This window comes from Mytilus edulis, chromosome 12, assembly GCF_963676685.1.
Source record: "Mytilus edulis chromosome 12, xbMytEdul2.2, whole genome shotgun sequence".
NCBI classification, from domain to species: Eukaryota; Metazoa; Mollusca; class Bivalvia; order Mytilida; family Mytilidae; genus Mytilus; species Mytilus edulis.
The window spans coordinates 33722518-33742233 of NC_092355.1; the positions used below are offsets into that span (position 1 = coordinate 33722518).

Sequence of the window (19716 nt, forward strand, 5' to 3'; positions counted from 1 at the left end):
TGATAAGGAGGGGGCTCGGGACTTTATTTTGCCAAAAATCCCGGTTAATAAAAAAAAGGACAACATAAGAGGTGGCGGGAAAATATCTTCTTCCTCAATCAGTATAATCTGAACAGGTCCATATATAACGTATTTACATCGCCAAATGTCTATAATTGATTAATGTTATTCGAGCCTTCCAAAACCATATGTAATGAATATATATGCAATATATGGCGACCTATAAAATGACCCGGTTGATGGAGATGAAAGAGAACGTCAATCTATTTTCCGTTCACAATCTCCGTAAATAAATTTGGTTGCTATTTGTTTTGAACATATTTGTTTTTCGTAATTTTTTTTTTTAATATAAATATAAATAAGACCGTGAGTTTTGTCGTTTGAATTGTTTTACATTTTCATTTCAGGGACTTTAATAGCTGAATATGCGATCTGGGCTTTGCTCATTGTTGCTGGCCGTACCATTGTTAATTTCTGTGTCATTTTTGTGTCTTGTGGAGAGTTTTCTCATTCGCAATCATACCATATCTTCTATTTTTTATACTGGCACATACCATAAGTGTTTACACATAAGTTATTACTTGTTTTACCATAATATTTTTATGGTAAGAACATATGATCAATCAATGGTATTTTGTATGCAGTTTTATAAGCATCGGTATTTATAATGTTCAGAGGGATAATTGCATGCATTTGAATGGTCGGCTTGTACAGTTACGTGTCTAGATGTTGCCATTTGAATTCAATATTGTCATTAAAATATTATAATTACAAAACACGTCTCGATGTTAACATTTAATTTTTTTTATACATCGTTGTTGATTTTAATAGATATTAATTACACCTCAGAATATTTTGTGCACGTATCGATTTCATTAAGTTGGTTTAGCCATATGCTACGAACATTGTTTATATGTATTTCCATTACATATTAAAAATATATAACCAATTAGAACTCTTGCTAATTACATAACTTAAACAACATGTTTCTTCATTCAGCACTCACTAATGTAACAATATTTATTACATTAGTGAGTGCATGTATGTTTCATAATAAGTGGAATGCTTGGTTAACTTAGAAAATAAGCAATTTTGAGAAATAATCCTGGAGACTGAATATGCGACTTGAATATTCAGGCATATAATTGTTTGCAGTACATAAAAGCATACACATAAACAACACATCATTCTGTATAAAGTTTAAAGAATAGGTCCGGTTTTATAGAAAATTTTAACAAAAGTGAAACACCCAAAATATACGTTATACACTTGCATTAGCTTGCAATCGAATGTGCATTACTTTCAAAGAGAAGTTTAAGTTCAATATAATGCGTTTCCTGTTTTTAACATAAAAAGATGAGTGACCTAGACCACCCTAGTCAATATTATTATTAATGTTAAAAAGTGAAATATATATTATATGTCAACGTTAAAAACGCATCTCACTCAACTGGTTAATATCACTTTCATTATCTATGAGAAACTCTACTAGCTTCTTATTTCCTTCCTCACAGACAACTGCTAGAGGTGTTATTTGTTTTACTTCTCTCTAACTGTGAAATGCATTGTTTGATTTTAAAAGAGTTTGCCACTGTTACAGATGTGTATGTGTATCGACCTTGGTCGCCAGGCATCACAGACATAGATCCCGAAGATGTGGATGACACACTGAAACTTCCGCCATATTTGTCACCAAGAATAGAAGGTAAATATACATGTGTACATGTATGTTTATTTAGTTAATGATAATTCGACTTTTGATTTTTATTGATTTTGCAAATACGAAAAAAAAACACGTTATATATGTTTTAATACTAAAATTAGTCATTTATCATTTAAGTCAATTTTGAATGTAATAAATCGTTGTTTATTTTGGACACATAACTTCAGAATTTATTGAAACACTTATATTTTATGTTTCGTTTCATACAACATTTGCAATCAACCCTAATGATTTTATCCAACAAGAAAACGGTTAAGTTTGGATGAAAAAAAAGACAAGCAAACTTAAGCTTCAGAAGATATTTTTAAGACCTATGTTTTTTTCTGCTCTTTTTGATTTCTCAGTCCATGACCTGTGGCGAAACCAGAATTTTTTAAAACGGTGAAGCTTCATTTGTTGGTTCTATAAACAATTTGATAAGGAGGGGGTTCGACTTTATTTTGCAAAAAAATCCCGGTTAATCCACAAAAAGTACAAGATAAGAGGTGGCGGGAAAATATCTTCTTCCTCGGTCAATACAATTTGAACGGGTCCATATTTAACGTAAACACGTTCTCATCTAAAATTAGAAATTCTCATATGCCACTTAACTTATTTTTGTGTGAAAAGGCTACAACATTTATGATTATTGATATATTTCGCGTTAAAAACTCACTGTATAGCATTAATGATATTTGTTTGTCATCTTTTGGCAAGATTTGCGATCTTTCTTTGTAAATGCGAACCAAAATTTCATTATTTTATCATAAACCTTTTTCATAGGATGCTAGAATGAACTTTTTTAACACCAAGGAAATAGTTCAAGTAAATAAACCCTAAAAAGATACTCATTCTGCATTTTTGTTATACTTTTATGTCATTTTTGAAATATATACATAACATAGCATTTACCCATCTTTATTTCAGATGTTTCAATGAAACGAATGCTAAATTAAGTCTTTTTTCTCTTACTTGTATTTGTCAGGTCTGTATGCCTGCATACCACCCTGGTGTATGCTAAAATCTCACTGTATGCATATACAAGTATTTTTCAGGTCTGTATACTAGCATACCGACCTGGTAAATGCTTAACTCTCACTCTATGCATATACTAGCATTTTTCAGGTCTGCATGCTAGCATACCGACCTGGTTAATGCTAAACTCTCACTCTATGCACATCCTAGTATTTGTCAGGTCTGTATGCTAGCATACCGACCTGGTGTATGTTAAACTCTCACTCTATGCATATATACTAGTATTTGTCAGGTCTGTATGCTAGCATACCGACCTGGTTAATGCTTATTTCTCACTCTATGCATATACTAGCATTTTTCAGGTCGGTATGCTAGAATACCGACCTGGTTAATGCTAAACTCTCATTCTATGCACATCCTAGTATTTGTCAGGTCTGTATGCTAGCATACCGACCTGGTGTATGTTAAACTCTCACTCTATGCATATATACTAGTATGTGTCAGGTCTGTATGCTAGCATACCGACCTGGTGTATGTTAAACTCTCACTTTATGCATATATACTAGTATTTGTCAGGTCTGTATGCTAGCATACCGACCTGGTGTATGTTAAACTCTCACTTTCTGCGTATATAAGTATGTGTCAGGTCTTTATTCCTGCATACAAATCTGGTGTATTAAGAACCTTATATATATATTTTTTTTGGTATAGTTAAGGTCTGTATGCCTATATACGAACCTGGGATATGTAAACCGATTTTTTTATAATTTTGGCTTTTTTTCTACTAGGTACTTGTTTGCCTGCATGGATTCTAAAATTTTATTCTGGATTGTATTGGCAAGTCTGTATGCCTGAATGCTAAGTATTTTCTGAGTAGTAACATTTCTTATTACTTATGTTTGCATACCTCCCTTAGAAAATAAGGAGATGTGTATGATTGTGAAATGAAAAGGTCGAATTCCAATGGATGTAAGGAATTACTTATGTGTAGCCTTCAACTTCATCTGCATTTGAAAGAAAGCTCTTAATTCTTAACTGCAACACTCAGGGGTTTATTCTCGTATACCAACCCGCTTTTCAATAAACCCTTGTAAAACAATGGAATTCATGAGTTTGATTGTCGGCATAACAACATATAATCCTATACCCATTGGAACATAAACGTTTGCATATTTGTTTGACATTTTCAGTTCACGTTATTCTTGCATACAACACTGGTGGCAAGCTGAATGGTTTGCATTCTAACCAGCCTTATATTGTATTCATATTTTGAATTGCAAAACTATCATTTTTCATCATTCTCAAAGTTATAGACTGCAAGAGTGGCAAAAAAGATACCAGAGGAACAGTCAAACTCATAAATCGAAAATAAACTGACAACACCATGACATGAAATATACAAATTAAAGTACACAAAAAACAGCATAGAAAAACAAAGTCTGAGCAAAACGAACCCTAACCAAAAACTAGGTGCTCTAGAAGGGTAAGCAGATACTGCTCCACATGTCCAACAGTGGCACCGTCGGGTTGCTCATGTCTTTACAAACCCGATAACTAGCTTTATACAGTAAGTCAAATTCATGAAAAGGGAAGGGGATTGTAGTTATGACGTGAGAAACATATCCGATATCATCTGTGAAACGTTAATTCCATAACGGTCAACCAATTATATACTATGGTAACAATTGTGTATACACTGGAGTTGTTAAAACAATTCCTTCAACCAGGAAAGCCAAAGAATTGATGCCTTTTCTAGTGAAGCCATGCATACATTATTAGCAGGAACAGCAAAAAGACTGGTGTTGTTCATTGGTGTCATAGTTTTCTAGGAAGGCATTGGTTTAACCTATCCAGTCACTAAGAAGTGTTACAATTAAATTCATAAGCAACACATAAATAGTTACATGAAAGGTATAGCCAATGTTTGAAAAATGCTGAAACGAGAAATGGAAACTACATATTATATACATATATATGCGAGTAAATATTTTACACTTCACAAATTTAACATTGATGTGGCGTGGTCAACTACATCAAAGATTTGATGGTCAATTATACTTAATTTGTTGAATGATCTTGCATCTTGATTATTAAATGTGACAGTTTGTACGGTACATGAGTTGCACAGTAGAAATGTAATAACATTTGGACGTTTATCAAAGCAAGGTTTAATCTAATTTAAGGACAGCGGTTCATAGCACGATTTTGTAAGAAACTTTTTGTATTGATCACTTACATTGGTGTAGTATCTTGAAGTAACAATTAAGTTGCGATATAGATTGTAATGAAGTAACATGTTGTTTTATAGAGTTGGAACTAAGTAACGTTTTGTATTGGAATTTATAACTGTGAACCTGGGTTGTGAACCTTTTAAATATATCATATATACATGTACTTTTATATGATTAAACATGTGAACATTAAACAGACTTCGTTACTAGTATAGACTGAAGTGAGCCTATATATATATGGTGAAATATTTAGTAGCTATTTCCTTATGTAAACGGGCAAGAAGGATTAGATCCCAGATACATATATCCAAAGTAATGACTGTCAAAAATACACAGAACAAAGACCCGTTTAGCGTTACATTTATATCACAATTACTGATTTTAAAGTTTATATGAACTAAGGGTTCTTTATAGTGGTTGAATTGAACTCGTTCCCTTGAAAAACAAATTGTCGCCATGCATGTGTTGTGATTGATTGAAGATCAATGAAATATGTCATTTCCTTAGTAACATTCATATTTCCAATTTGAACACTCTTGAAATGTGCTGTTCTAATCCTTTTGCAATAGATTTATGTATAATTTGTTCGAATTACATCTTTTCTAAAAAAAACTAAAAAGCTAAACAAAAGACGGTCAAAGCTACGTTTTCTTTTTCATTGTATACATGCTAGTAGTCAGCTATTAAAATTGTAACTAACACGTAATAATATGTAGATTTATAAAAAGTTTGCATATGAAATTTCCTTGTTTTATTGGTCATTAACAATACAGGGATGAATCTTAGTCAAGTTAGTGCTATTGTTGTAACATTAAGGGGCTTTATCAAAACTATTAATGAAATAAAGTATCTGAAGTATCTTAAAAAAAGATGTTCATAAATTACCCTGTTACAGTATTGATTTAAACAGTCTAGTGGCGGATTAAGATATTTTCATAAAGGGGGAGGGGGTTCCAGCCAAGGTTCAGTGATTCCTATATAATCAACCAAATGTTTCCCACAAAAGCGGGGGGGGGGGGTACCCTTTGTATCCGCCTATGGGACCCAACATGAAAAATAAGAAATGATAATGTATATCAAAACAATTTACGAAAAAGAAAAACCGGAAAAATATGAACCAATGAAAACTTCAATAGTCAGGCTCTTGACTGACTTGCTTGGGACAGGAATATAAAGACTATATAGTGTGGCCGGTTTTAACATGTGAGCGCTCAGCTTCCCCCCTTTTTTTTTACCTGGGACAGTTGTTTCCCTAAAAGTTGTAAGAGTAAGACATGAATATCCAGAAGTTTCATAAGGGGGATGAGATAGGGAGGGCACTGCATGACTTCTTTAGAGATGGACGCTTCAGTACTGTTTCTCTCAATAAATCAACTAAAGTTTTTTCCACAAAGCACTGGCATAGCACACCCTTAGATTAAATTCTACCTCTTGTATGTGTACGTACTACATGTTCAAGCCGACCTCCAAAAAAGAAGGTGTTAAAAATGAAATCGTGAAAAATGTACAAAAACAGCTAGGTTTACGTACCATAAATACATCCGACATTCTGTTTTGCTTCTGGTTTATTCAAATCAATATAATAGAGCGTATTTTTGTCCATTTTCTTCTCCGTGAGGGGAACTCCTTCGTTGATCATTCAAATTGTTTACATTTATAAATGACGTCATCTAGATGGAGTGCGTGACTCCGCAGATAAATAGTCCTTTTTCTTTGACTTTTTAATAATAACCAATACCAAGTATAAACAAAACAGGTTGTTTTGTAATCAATTGCTATTATTTTAATTAAGTGTACTGGTAAATAACTTGTGTAAGTCAAGGCTATCCTTCTATATCCCTCCGCCTTACGTCAGAAGGTCCCTGACGTCATATAAAATTTGTCAACAACTTCGAACCTTGTACAAATTATGATCGCCTCATTTTTCCGTAATTTTAATTTGCAAACAAAACAGATAACTGTCAGGTCAATAAAGCGATCATAGTCATGGAACTTGAGAATTGGTTTTCATTTATAGATTTACAACAGTGAACGCTTTACCGGTTTGCCTTGCAAATTTACGTTTTTCTGTTTACCAACGGGAGAAAATAAAGAAGTCAGTGGTAGGCTTTTAGTTTAAAAAAAAACTCGAAATCGGCAATAAAGTAAAACCACAACTATACTGACGCAAAGGATTGCTATCATACAGACCTGTGAAATACAACATCTGATTAAATATTTGCTGTTCTGCATACACCAGGTGCGTATGCTAGCATACATACCTGAGAAATGCAATGTATTAATTAAATGTAGACATTAGCATACACCAGGTACGTATGCTAGCATACAGGCCTGAGAAATGCAAGTTAATTTATTACAATTCAGTTCACCATACACCAGGTGTTAAATATGCCAGATTCACGATTTCCAAGTGCTTGATAAAATAAAAATGTGTTTTTTCCTTTATTTTTCTCGTTTTTGCATAAGTTTGTCTTATGAGCAATAATTCGACCTATTTGAGTACGAATTATGACAAATTACCGTTAGTGAGAATTTCTAATTTTAGATGAGAACGTGTTCGTATTGACATCGCAAAAAGTCTAGATTTAATAAATGTTATTCACCGCCTTCCAAAACCATAAGTAATGAATATTTATGCAATATATGGCGACCTATAAATGACCCGGTTGATGTAGATGAAAGAGATTTATTTTCCGTTCACATTCTCCGTAAAGAAATGCAATTTGTTTTGAACAATTGCTTGTCCCATACAATTGCTGATTGGTTGTTTAACTAGGTGGATGATATACCGCAACAGCTAATGATTACTGTGGATTCATTATTATTCGTTGGATACCAATTTTCGTGGATTTCAAAGTACGCAATCCTGTCCTATAAAAAAAGGAGAGTTTATATATAATGCCTCTTAAAAAAAGAATGCCACGATCTCTACATGTAATTGCGTGCACGTTTAGCAAATAACTTCTGAACCTTTTTTTACTCCAATTTTCATGTTTTTCTCTGATATAAGCTCTAAAGGCCAGCCGAACTTAGTTAACCAAGAAAGGGCATGTAAGTTCAGTTTCCGGGTTGAAACAGTGTGACTCATCTCTAATAGAGATTCGGGATTGGAACAAACCAATAAAGTAGTTAGTTTCTTTGACACATTCCCCATTTCCAATCTCAATTTAAAAAAGACAGACAAAGTAGCTAGGAACACAAACATTTATAATGGTTCATGTACAATTTTTATTTTTAAATTGACGAAAAATGACTGGCGATGAGAACAAATAGTTTTATCGCCCTTTATTCAACATATTTGTTTACACCATGCCAAATTGTATAAAACAAAAGCTTGACTTATAAAATAAGCCCTCTTAAAACCTAAAATTATAATGTTTTATTGTAGCTATTCTTCTAAAGATTACCAATCGGAACATACCAATTGTTATTTAAAAAAAGTGTTACACTTATAAAAACAGGTACCACGGACAATATTCATTACCATTTTAAATTATTATTAATAAATTGAGTTGTCAAAAAAAAAGCTTGTTTTTTTATCATTTTATCTTGGTAAAACTAGGAATGTATTTCACTTAATGATTTAAACCGTATTTCGACCTAAGTTATTTGTTAAAACTACTCAGCAAAAGTATGGTATGGTCTTTATGGTGAAAAAGCATTAAAACTCGTAATCAAAACGATATTAATTTTTCGAATCGACAAATTGTATTTCATTTTTATTGCCATATTTGTGTTAACGAATCACAACAACTGAAAAAAGAAATAAAATGTAATCCAATCAACTGTTCTACATTATTCAGTCATGACACCATTGACTAGGCAATATACATGTATCTCATATATTATTTTACAGTTCAGTTTAGATAACAGTATATTACAATTTTGTTTATTCAAACCATACAATTTTAATATTTTGTAGACGGTGGTTTATCTTTTTTTTTTTTTTTTTTTTACCTTTTCCGTTTTGTGTTAGTATAACGAAAACGCGTTTCCTTTGTTTAATTGGTTTAAATTGTCCATATAACATGTCCAAGTTTTGCGATTCTTCTAACATTTCAAAAATATTCGTCGTTACATAACAAAATTGACTATTGCATGCGGATGATTGTTGTGTTATTTTATTGGATATCATCTACACTTATTTGTTTTCATAACAATAACACTTTGTCATCTTAAATTTAGATTTCATATAATCATTCTTTTACAGAATTTTCAAATGATACTCCTTATCTGCCATTTGATGAAGACATATTAAAAAATTTTGATTTCACTCCAAGGTCACCGCCACCACTTTTTTCAACAGTTTCTAAAGGTAAGTATAAGTATTATATCAAACTAATTTTACTACTACCTCCTTTGTGCAGTCAACATGTTTTGGCAATAAAGCTCCATAAGATTTGTCAAATTCTAAAATTTGGAACCTTCTAAAATATTCAAAACGTAATCAATATACGAAAAGTCTGATATTATCAATTAACACTGCATAGTCTTGATGATATAAATCATAGTTTTGTGTGTATTTTAGTTTAGTTGGCAAATTATAAATTATAATCCTGGTACCTTTGATAACTATTGAGCATTAGAAGTGGGGGTTACAAAAATATGCCAAACTAAGTCAGACAACAAACCATGGGGGAAAAGGCGACCATCGTTTACTGAAGCATGAACTATGCATGCAAAAAGCGTGTAGTAAGACAAATAAAATGTGATGATATTGATATTAATTTTTACTTCACTCCAAGTATACATCACATAATTTTATGTGGACAAGTTAACAATAAAATAAAATTTATTATCAGCTATAATTGTGATAATTTTTGTGATGAAACTTTGCTGCTTTTTAAGAAAACACACAATCTTAATAATTCTATTGTGCGTGTATACAGTATTATATACCTATATGGAGTTATTTTCTTTCAGAACGACAGGTCATTCTTTTTCAGAATCAACCCGGACGATACCATGTTTCAATGAAATATGCTCCAAGGCATAAAGTAATGACCTGTGTGAGGTCATTATTTTCCTTGATAAAAATGCAATTTATAATTTACTTAAAAATTTTATTCGTCTGATAGTTTTTTGTTGCCGATTTGTAAAATATATTTTTTCAAAGTTCAATCGATGAAAGGTGTAAAAGAACCCGTCATTGCCCGCATTTTAATTTTAGAAACAAATAACGTGAAGTTTTGTTAATTTATCGCTACAATATTAAAGAAACATCATATATGGGAGATGAATTTTAATGTAGACTTTCATAAAATAAAGCCAGATTTAACATATTCGTGTGTAAGATTTTGAAAATCTTATTGATTCACACTGAATAGGTTGATTGATTTTTGGTTGCTTGCTTAACGTCCAGTGGCAAATATTGCATGCATGTTCATGACGATACACACCGAATAGGAAATCATACTGTGACCTACATGTATTTACTTAAGTGTATTCGTCTTCGTGTCAGTTCTTAACTTGTTTAAATTCATACATACCTTTTACTCTATCAAATGATCAACTAATAGGATAATCTTATATTCTATTGAATAACATTATTGTAACTCACAAAAGGGTCGGGTATAATTATATCCTGATTATCTGGTAATAAATTGTATTGCTATTCAAAAGACAATCTTTCTGAATTTTTCATTCGATTCAATTAAAATTAACAAAAAATAATCACTTTCCCACGATAGAAATGACATTACAAATAGAAAAAACATACCCCCTTTCCCTTTTCCACAAAATAAGTGGAACAATAAATAACTTACAATGAACCTTGTATTTGTCATACACCGTTATCGGATGGTAACAATACATTTGTGTCTTACTTCATGCAGTTACAGTAATATTTGTATTGTGTATGGATAATAATTTTTAAAAGGTTTATATCTAGATTAATTAGTGAGTTTTATTTCACATTCTAAATGAGCCAAAGGGCGTTCTAAAACCTGAACGCATAAAAAAAAGAATATCCCACTTTATTGTTGTCGGTAAAATAGGATACTAAATTTTGCAAATCTTTATAAAAAAAAAAAAAAAAATTTTGACGGTATATAAGTGAGGTAATGCATATTTTAAGGTTTTTCTTGTCGTAGAACACACCTCGGGGTGTCAGGATTGCTCAAAGAAAGACCTTCCTACGGTCGGTCTTTCATTTAATCAATCCTGACACCCCTCGGTGTGTTCTACGACAAGAAAAACCTTACAATATGCATTATCTATAACTTAATCTTCTGCAATTGGTTAGGCAAAAAAAAAAAAACCGAATGGTCAAACCTTGGTGAACTTTTCAATTTCCGATGCTCAGCAGAGAAGCATCTTATTCTCAATGGTTTTTTTTATAAAAAAATAGCGTCACGTCGCACTATATATGTGTCAATTACAAATGTACTTAATGTTTTTCATTCCTTAAAAACTCTTATTATATCAGATAAATAGATAAATGAGTGTTGTTAGGAATTTCAAACAAAAAGTTAGCGTCACAATGTCACCATCTCACTTTAGCGTGTTAAACAACGCACTTCAGCGTAGACCATCGCACTTAAGCGTGACCAACGCGGCTCGACGTACCAACGCGGTATTGAGCCCTACTTATATATATATAAGTACGTCTGAGTCAGTGACAACTCTTCAACAGATGTATCCATCGGATCGCCATCAATGATGGTGATACATGGCTGTGTACATAATGTATATACAACTCGTCTAAACATCAACCCAACAATGTTAGATCTGTAAATTTGCTTTCGCAAATTTTTGGTTCTTCCCTCGCCGGGATTCGAACCCATGCTACTGTGATATCGTGACACCAAATCGCCTGCACTGCAGCCGTCCCGCTAGACCACACGACCACAGATAATAATAATTTTTAAAAGGTTTATATCTAGATTAATTATTGAGTCCAGGTGGTCGTGTGGTCTAGCGACAAATGATCAACAATACAAGATGCATAAAATAGAAAAACTACCGAAATCTATTGATGAGTAGCTTAAGAAGAGTTAACATTCTAGTGATATAGTTTGATGGTTTTGCACATCATATAACACTGAGCGGGACAAATTTGCCATTCCGGTATCGGCAAATCTGACTTTTTCGGTTTACAAGATATAAAAAAAAAGATTTGCCCAGTGATAGTGAAAAATTAAAAAAATGCCATATGTCCCAACTTGTCATTGTTGTCACTCTTGTCACTGCAGCTGATTAAAAGTACATTTCCCATGGGAAATTTGATAATTCCCATGGGAATATTAGAATTTCCCATTGGAACATTGTTAGTTCCCATGGGAAAAATTACTTTTCCCATGGGAAGTTTAGAGTTCCCATAGGAACTTTAAAGTTCCCATGGGAAAAGATGAATACAAAAAGTTCCCATGGGAATTAATTCTTCCCATTGGAACAAATTTTCTTCCCATGGGAGCAATTTTTCTTCCCATGGGAACAATATTTCTTCCAATGGGAACAAATCTTCTTCCCATGGGAACAATTTTTCTTCCCATGGGAACAATTTTTTTTTCACATAGGAACAATTTTTTTTCCCATGGGAACATACTATATTACAATACAAGCATTATTTTCCATTTGAATTTTTTTCTTCAGAAAAATTACAATTTGTTGCAAATACTGGATATATGAGAATAAAAGAGAATATACTTCTGCCTTAGCTGGATGGAAAGCTGTAGGGCATAACACATTTTTGGAACCTTGTAAAACATCTCAGAAAAGCAGAATTGTCTCCGGGACAAGTTTGCAATTCCGCTGAGTGCAAAAGTTGTTCACCTTAATTTTTGGAGTTAAGTCAAAATGAAGTTGATAACTTGGTTGGTATTGGTTCCCTGATATTTGTCCTAAAATTGTTTGTCTCGAGCACCACTGTTAAAAAAGTTATGCCCCTTTTTTCAACAATTTCCTTAGAGGAATAGTTGTTTTCCTCAAGGGAAATTAAATTTCCCTAAAGGAAAAAGATTTTTCCTCAAAGGGAAATTGTTTTTTCCTCAAGGGAAATTGTTTTTGAAGGGAAAAAGATTTCCTTCAAGACAACAAATTTCCTCTAATGAAATCATTGTTCTTCAAATTTCCTCTAAAGAAATTTCTGAACATCAAATTTCCCTTATTTGTTCTTGTTAAACATTTCTTCGCTATACCATGTATACAAACAGTATGAATATAATTATTACAAGACTGTATAGTTGATGCAAATGATATTCAAAACTTTCATAAATGTTTGACTCAACATTTTAATGACATTGAAAATTGATAAAGTCTGACTGTTTAGATCTAGGTATTGTTCATACTTTTTATAAAATTTAACTATGATTTATAAAAAAAAATTGTAGCAAATGATTCTGTTTTCTTTGTAATTGTTTCAATGCAATACATTAATAAGCAACCAATTTGAATGCCATGCCATTTGTGGTGTTCTAAAGAATTTGTTTATATATTTGCAGATTAAATAATAAAATATACACTTTTCGTGTTATTTTAAATTAAAATTTTCTTCTGTTTCAGCTTGTGTACAGTTTTCAATCCACTACGTAAGAATTCAGTGAATACATTATTCCATTCACTTTATAACATTTTCCTTCAATTCTAAGAGAAAACATTTTTGCAAATTGTTCTTCAATAATCTTCTTCCGTATATTTGATATGAGGGAGCGATATAAATGAGTGGATAAAACTGGTGTTCCTTTGTTCTGCATTCTCCTTTCTTTCGAATAATATATATAATATGTTGTTGCTTTTATGCAATAGTGTTTTTGTGTATCTATGATAGAACTCCATTTTGTTTATTGGCATTATCATGTGATAATGATGAAATTTCCTGTTTCTTTTTTGCAGGAAAGCACACATTCCAGTTCAAATTAATCCAATTATGCACTTTGTAAATAAATTTCAACTTTAAGTTTCCTCTTCAGTAATGACCTATTGATCATGAAAACCAAGATGTCTGATCACCTATAAATACACAAAATAAACAAATAAAATGTTATAAATGGAGAGAGAAACAGCAATAAATGTTTTTCATATGTATCTTTTTTATTAAAATTCATTAAGTAAACTTGAACCTTGCGAAAAATAATTAGCTGTGATGTAAGACTAGAAAGTATAAAACGCAAAATAAAGTAGTCGCAGAAATTAGTTGATTTACATTAGTCCAGTCTGTGTTTGCAGGAAATTTACATCATAGGTAGCCATATTCCTATTGTGCCTGTCCAAAGTTTAGAGCCTGTAGTTTTTGTAAGTTTAGTCTGACACTAAAATTTAGTGGTTGTTGTTGTTGTTGTTTCATACCGGTTATATTTATTTTTTGTAATTTATTTTGTAATAAACTAGGCAATTAGTTTTACAGTTTGGACATGTTGGATTGTTTCAATTTTTCATCTTTGGGTCTTTTATAGCTGCCTTCTTTGACTATAGGGTATGGATTTTCTCATTATTGAAGGTCGTCACAGGCCTACAATTGCTTTCTTAAAGCCATGATAGTTTTCATATTTAACATACCACATCTTTTAATTTTTATAGTAATCATGATTATCATCTTTCAAGTTCAACAACTTTAAAAAATAAATAAAAGTGGCCTTACCATTTAGGTTTAGTTTGCTTCTGCAAATTTTAAATTGCCTATCATTTCTGCTGTTTATAATTTCTCTGTATCTTCTATAGTACTTGTCCTATACATAAAAGAGTAAAAGTTATTATTGAATGGCATCTTGCATCAATATTTTTGTTTGCTGTTTAATGTACATGATGTATATTAATGTGTGTTTAATAAGAAGAGTGCACACGCTGAAATGTCCGCCTTCTTTTACTAATCATTGATAATATGTTGATAGTCCTAAGTATAAAGCTTTATCACAACTGTCACATAAACTTAACATTAACCAAGATAAATAAATAAAGACTAATGAACCATGAGAATGAGGTCAATGTCAGATGAACCATGCCAGGCAGACATATACAGCTAACAAGGCTTCAATGCAACAATTATAGTTGACCTATTACTTATAGTTTAAGAAAAATAGACCAAATCACAAAAAAAAACCATCAATGAACCGTGAAAATGAGATAAAGGTCAAATAAAACCTGTGCCACTGACATATAGATCAAAAAATATTTCTATACACCAAATACAGTTGACCTATGGTTTATAGTATTTAATAGATAAAGACCAAAACTCAAAAACTTAATTTTGACCACTGAACCATGAAAATGAGGTCAAGGTCAGATGACATCATCCCACTAGACATGTACACCTTACAATCATTTCATACAACAAATATAGTAGACCTATTGCATAAAGTATGAGAAAAACAGACCAAAACACAAAAACTTAACTATAACCACTGAACCATGAAAATTGTCATAAATAGCATAGACACCTCTTAGTTTTGAGAACAACATGCGTTAATTGTGCAAGTATAATCATTGATAAATCATGCACAAGATTGACTTTTTTTAAAAAGCCAATATATTGAAATTTTCTGAAAATATTGCATGCATTTATTAATATGACCAATTTCAAGAAATGCGCAAAGATGTGAGATGATTTATATAATTGTAATTTCAGGAATTTACAGTAAAGGCTTTCATCCCCACTGCATTTTGCACTTTTCCCATGTCAGGAGCCAGAAGTTATGGCCTTTGTGACCTTTGTATGATTTTTATTTTAGTTTCTTTTTTAATATCAAAGAGTTTAATATGACGTCCATTATCACTCAACTAGTATACATTTTTGTTTAATGGCACGCTAAAGCATGCCTCACAGGCAGGGATCCAGGAGGGTCTGAGGGTTGGACATGTTGGAACCCCCCTTTCTACATTGTTCTTTATTGGACGATCAATGCATTTGAATTTTAAAATTAACACCATTCGAACGTAAATATATTTCAAAATTAAGATGCTGCAATGTACAATCCCAGTAGAGCTCAGTGATATTGTTTGCCTCAAATAACAGCCGAAATTCGGTCTTTTCCCCTAGAGAAAATTCCCAATTACTAAAGAAAATGGCTTAAAATTCCTCCCAAAAAGGTCTACATTTTCCCCAAACTGATGGCATTGGTAGTAATGTTTGTAAATATCGTATTCATGTTATTATTTTGATTTTATAAAGCACTTTTGAGATACGGTTTTCTGATCAGAATCATCATGGTGTTTGTAACACGTGGTTTTCAATGCATCAAGTACCATCATTGCTTGTTTCTTTCTCCTCTCCGAAAAGTACCTTCCTGGTTGAAAATGTCTGACAACGGTCCAAAATATATATATGAAAAAAACAGTGCAAAAAAGACAGCAAAAAATCGGAGATGTGTTTAGAATAATATTTCCCAATTTCAATAAAGAATATGCATTTTTCCCAATAAAAAATGGTAGAGGTAGTTTTGAAAAAAGCCAACAATATCACTGGAGCTGGGAAGATGGTATAAGTCATTCCAAAAGAAGAAAGGACATGCAATCTGTGTTTAACTGCAATTGGCAATGAATTCCATTATTTATTTGAATGCAATTCTTTATAAGTTAAACAATATCAGAAATCAGCATATTCCAGAGTACTATGTGAAATATCAGAATTAAGCAAAAATGAAAGGACTAACTGTCATTGACAAATATTAACTTATTATTTAAAAATGTGTCTATATTCATTTCAAAGTTAACTAAAATATTATAATGTTAAAATATTATAATATAAAGTAATTTTCCATATATTTTATTTCTAAGTTGTTTTATTTTTTTTTTAATTGTATGTGATTGTATTTTGTAATTTACCTCTTGTTTCACATGTCAATGTGACGGAGTGTTTTTCAAATAAAGCATATTGTATTGTATTGTATTGAATGGGGACATGTTGTTGGACCCCCCCCCCCCATTTGTCTTTGGTTAGGAACCCCTCCTCGGGTTGTGGGATTTTCTCGTTGCATTGAAGACCCATTGGTGCCCTTTGGCTGCTATCTGCTCTTTGGTCTTTTGATACATTCCCCATTTACATTTCGATTTTATATTCAGTTCTATTATAAATGTTAGACTTCTTGTTGATTTGGTTTCACATTTCGGCTTCGTCAGAGGAAAGCGTTCCAGAAATAAAATAGCCTTGCAAGACGTCATAATTATTTGGACTAGATTTTCACCACCATCAACATTGTAAAGCTTGTCTCACTGTGGAAGAAATGAGTTTGGCGCGTTTACAAAAATATAATTGTCTGTGCTGACAGGGGAGTGTGTGTGCATACCATTATTTAAATTTTCTAAACCTTCTTTTTCAATATTTTGTGCATTTCTTGGTAATATACTGTCAGACCTCGAGTGCTGCTTTACAAAAACGATCAACTTACAAGTAATGTAGGGGAAGGAAACTAGCTAAAAAGACCAAAAATAAGCCACAACTGAATGGGGTCTCATTGGGGGTTCTGTTCACGGATCTCGCTTTATAGTTACTATTTTTTTTTTTTAGATTCCCGCATCCCACTTACACTATCCACTATGTAAGTAAACAATTCTAATATTTTTGTAATTTCCTATGTCCCGCTAAACTTCATTTCCAGTTTTCACGGCACAATAATTTGACTATTAGTGACACTAAGTACTGTGGTATTTTCAATGGGTATTTTACCAATAAGGCCATATATTTCGGTGTGTAGAAATACCGCAAAGGAATTCTTAATGGCGCTGACTAAGAAGAAAGTTTTTGCATTAAGGACACCAGAGACATATATATATACACATGTGTATATATGTCTCTGAGGACACTAAAACGATGTTTTAAGATCACAGAGAATATGGATGTATAGGAGGATATGATTAAATACCTCATATCTGTAAAGTTAGGTATCAATAGATATTGTAATTTTGAATTTAAATGACTTTTTAATCAACGCGTGCCACTCGGCACGTGACCAACGGCTTATTGCAAATTCACTAATCATCATGTTCAATCAACCTAATCCAATACACAATTGCCTTTTTATCGTTACTTATTGATTAATTAATGGTTGTTGTTGAATAAACCTAACGGTTTAGCGTGGTAAAATTTCAAGTTTATGAAAGAAAAATAAAAAAAAAATTAATTTTGTGTTTTAAAACTTTGCCTTTGTTATATTTTGTTTTTAAGGAAATTGCTATGCAAGCTTTTTTTTAAATTAAAGAACCCTATTTTGAGATACAAATTGAGACAAAACTGCTTTTGAGATTTCGTTTCCTTGTTAACAACACAAGAGTTTACATATATTATCATTATACCTTGAATGAGTGACATATGCATGAGAGTATGTGGTGTCCGTGGGGTTCTTCAAAATCCGATTACAGAAGTAATATAGAAAAACTCCAAGAGGTAAAATTATATTACGTTTTAAAAAGAGACTATAAATCATAACTGTCTCCTATGAAAAATAACTTTAAAACTGATGTCAATGCTTTTTTTTAACTATTCATCTTTATTTCAACAATTGAAGATGAATACCATTTTATTTTATAATGTAATAAGCATCGTGATGTAAGAAATATAATTCACAACGTGTAGGCGCGAATCTAGAGCTTGAAGCGGAGGTTTGGGGGAGGGGGTACGTGATAAATGTTTAGAATACTAGAGAAGTTTTCTTGTTATATAAAACCATATGTTTTTCAATAAATGGCAAACTTTTTGTTCATCCGGCATATGGTTACTCTAAATAAACTTTTGATTTAGTTTAATTATTTGATTACAGATCGTATCTACCCGTTTTGCAATTGCTGTATCACCCTAAATGAGGCTAATAAAGATATGTATAATAAAATATAGAGGTAGCAGTCTTGGATTGTCTCAATTAAATCCTTTGATCCTCTAATTATCAAGTGACCCTCTGGCCAATGTAATTATGACTTGTGTATATTTAAAGAAGTTACTATATATATCTTTATTTTCATAAAGCAAATGCATTACATCGGTACAGAGATAACAAATACAACAATAAATATTTACAATATGTACAAGCTGTACAAAACAAGCGAGAGATGTTACAAAAGTTACAAGCCAGGAGTACAAGCACGGGCCGACAAACACAAGTATTTATATTTTCTATAAAAAAAACAAAGCTTCTTCAGAACTGGTTTTCTTGTACTTGACATAACTTCAGAGAATTTAACTGTATTTTGCCGTTTTGTAAAATATGCAGTTAAAAACTCTTTTCGTTTTTGATTGAAAAATTTGCATTCAAATATAAAATGATATTCGTCACCTATTTGTCGATTGTTACATAGACTGCAAAAGCGGTTTTCTCTGATTACGTTTTGCCATCTTCCTGTTTCAATCGGCAACTTAGTATTAGTCGTTTGAAACCGACAAAAAACAATAGCGTCTTTGAAGTCCAAAATATTGAAATATTCTTCAATTTCAAGTTTTTCTTAAAATTTTTGTAGTTTTTGACGAATTTTGAATGAGGGAATTCGAGTTCTGAATATATTGATCTAGCAATCTCTGCTTTATGACAGTTTTTAACCATTCTTTATTAACAAAATTTTGTGACTCCCATATGTTTGAGAAACCACAATCTTGAAATATTTTTTGTATAAACAAGATCCATTTTATCTGGTTATTATGTAGCGACAACGTGTCACCCTATTCAATATATAGTAAAGATAACATTAAAAAATATTTTAAGATTTTCAAGCGGTGTGGTTGGGTGTCACGTTGACAGGAAGGGGGGAGGGGGCTGGGTTCACCTTAATTATGATTAAAACATGTTTTTTGTACTGCCTCTAATCAACAGAAACTAAAATCTCATTAAAAATGAAAAATCAGAATATATTTTAATATAAAATTTGTAGAACAGAAGTTAAGTATCCCAT

The 19716-nt window shown here is 31.9% G+C and overlaps 1 protein-coding gene and 1 long non-coding RNA gene across 2 annotated transcripts in view; one reads left to right on the forward strand and one right to left on the reverse strand.

Moving 5' to 3' along the window:
* The first annotated feature begins 1355 nt into the window (after positions 1–1355).
* LOC139498306 (uncharacterized) overlaps positions 1356–19716 on the forward strand; it is a 42080-nt gene continuing 23719 nt past the window's right edge. The window contains exons 1-2 of the mRNA XM_071286675.1: positions 1356–1705; positions 9119–9223. Of these exons, the coding sequence (XP_071142776.1) occupies positions 1561–1705; positions 9119–9223 (250 nt within the window). The 5' untranslated portion in view covers positions 1356–1560. The remainder of the gene's footprint in view (positions 1706–9118; positions 9224–19716) is intronic.
* LOC139499542 (uncharacterized) lies at positions 13745–14570 on the reverse strand. Its single transcript, XR_011658211.1, has 2 exons — positions 14486–14570; positions 13745–13857 (listed from the first exon to the last, which is right to left on the reverse strand). It is a non-coding gene; the product is annotated as an uncharacterized lncRNA (long non-coding RNA).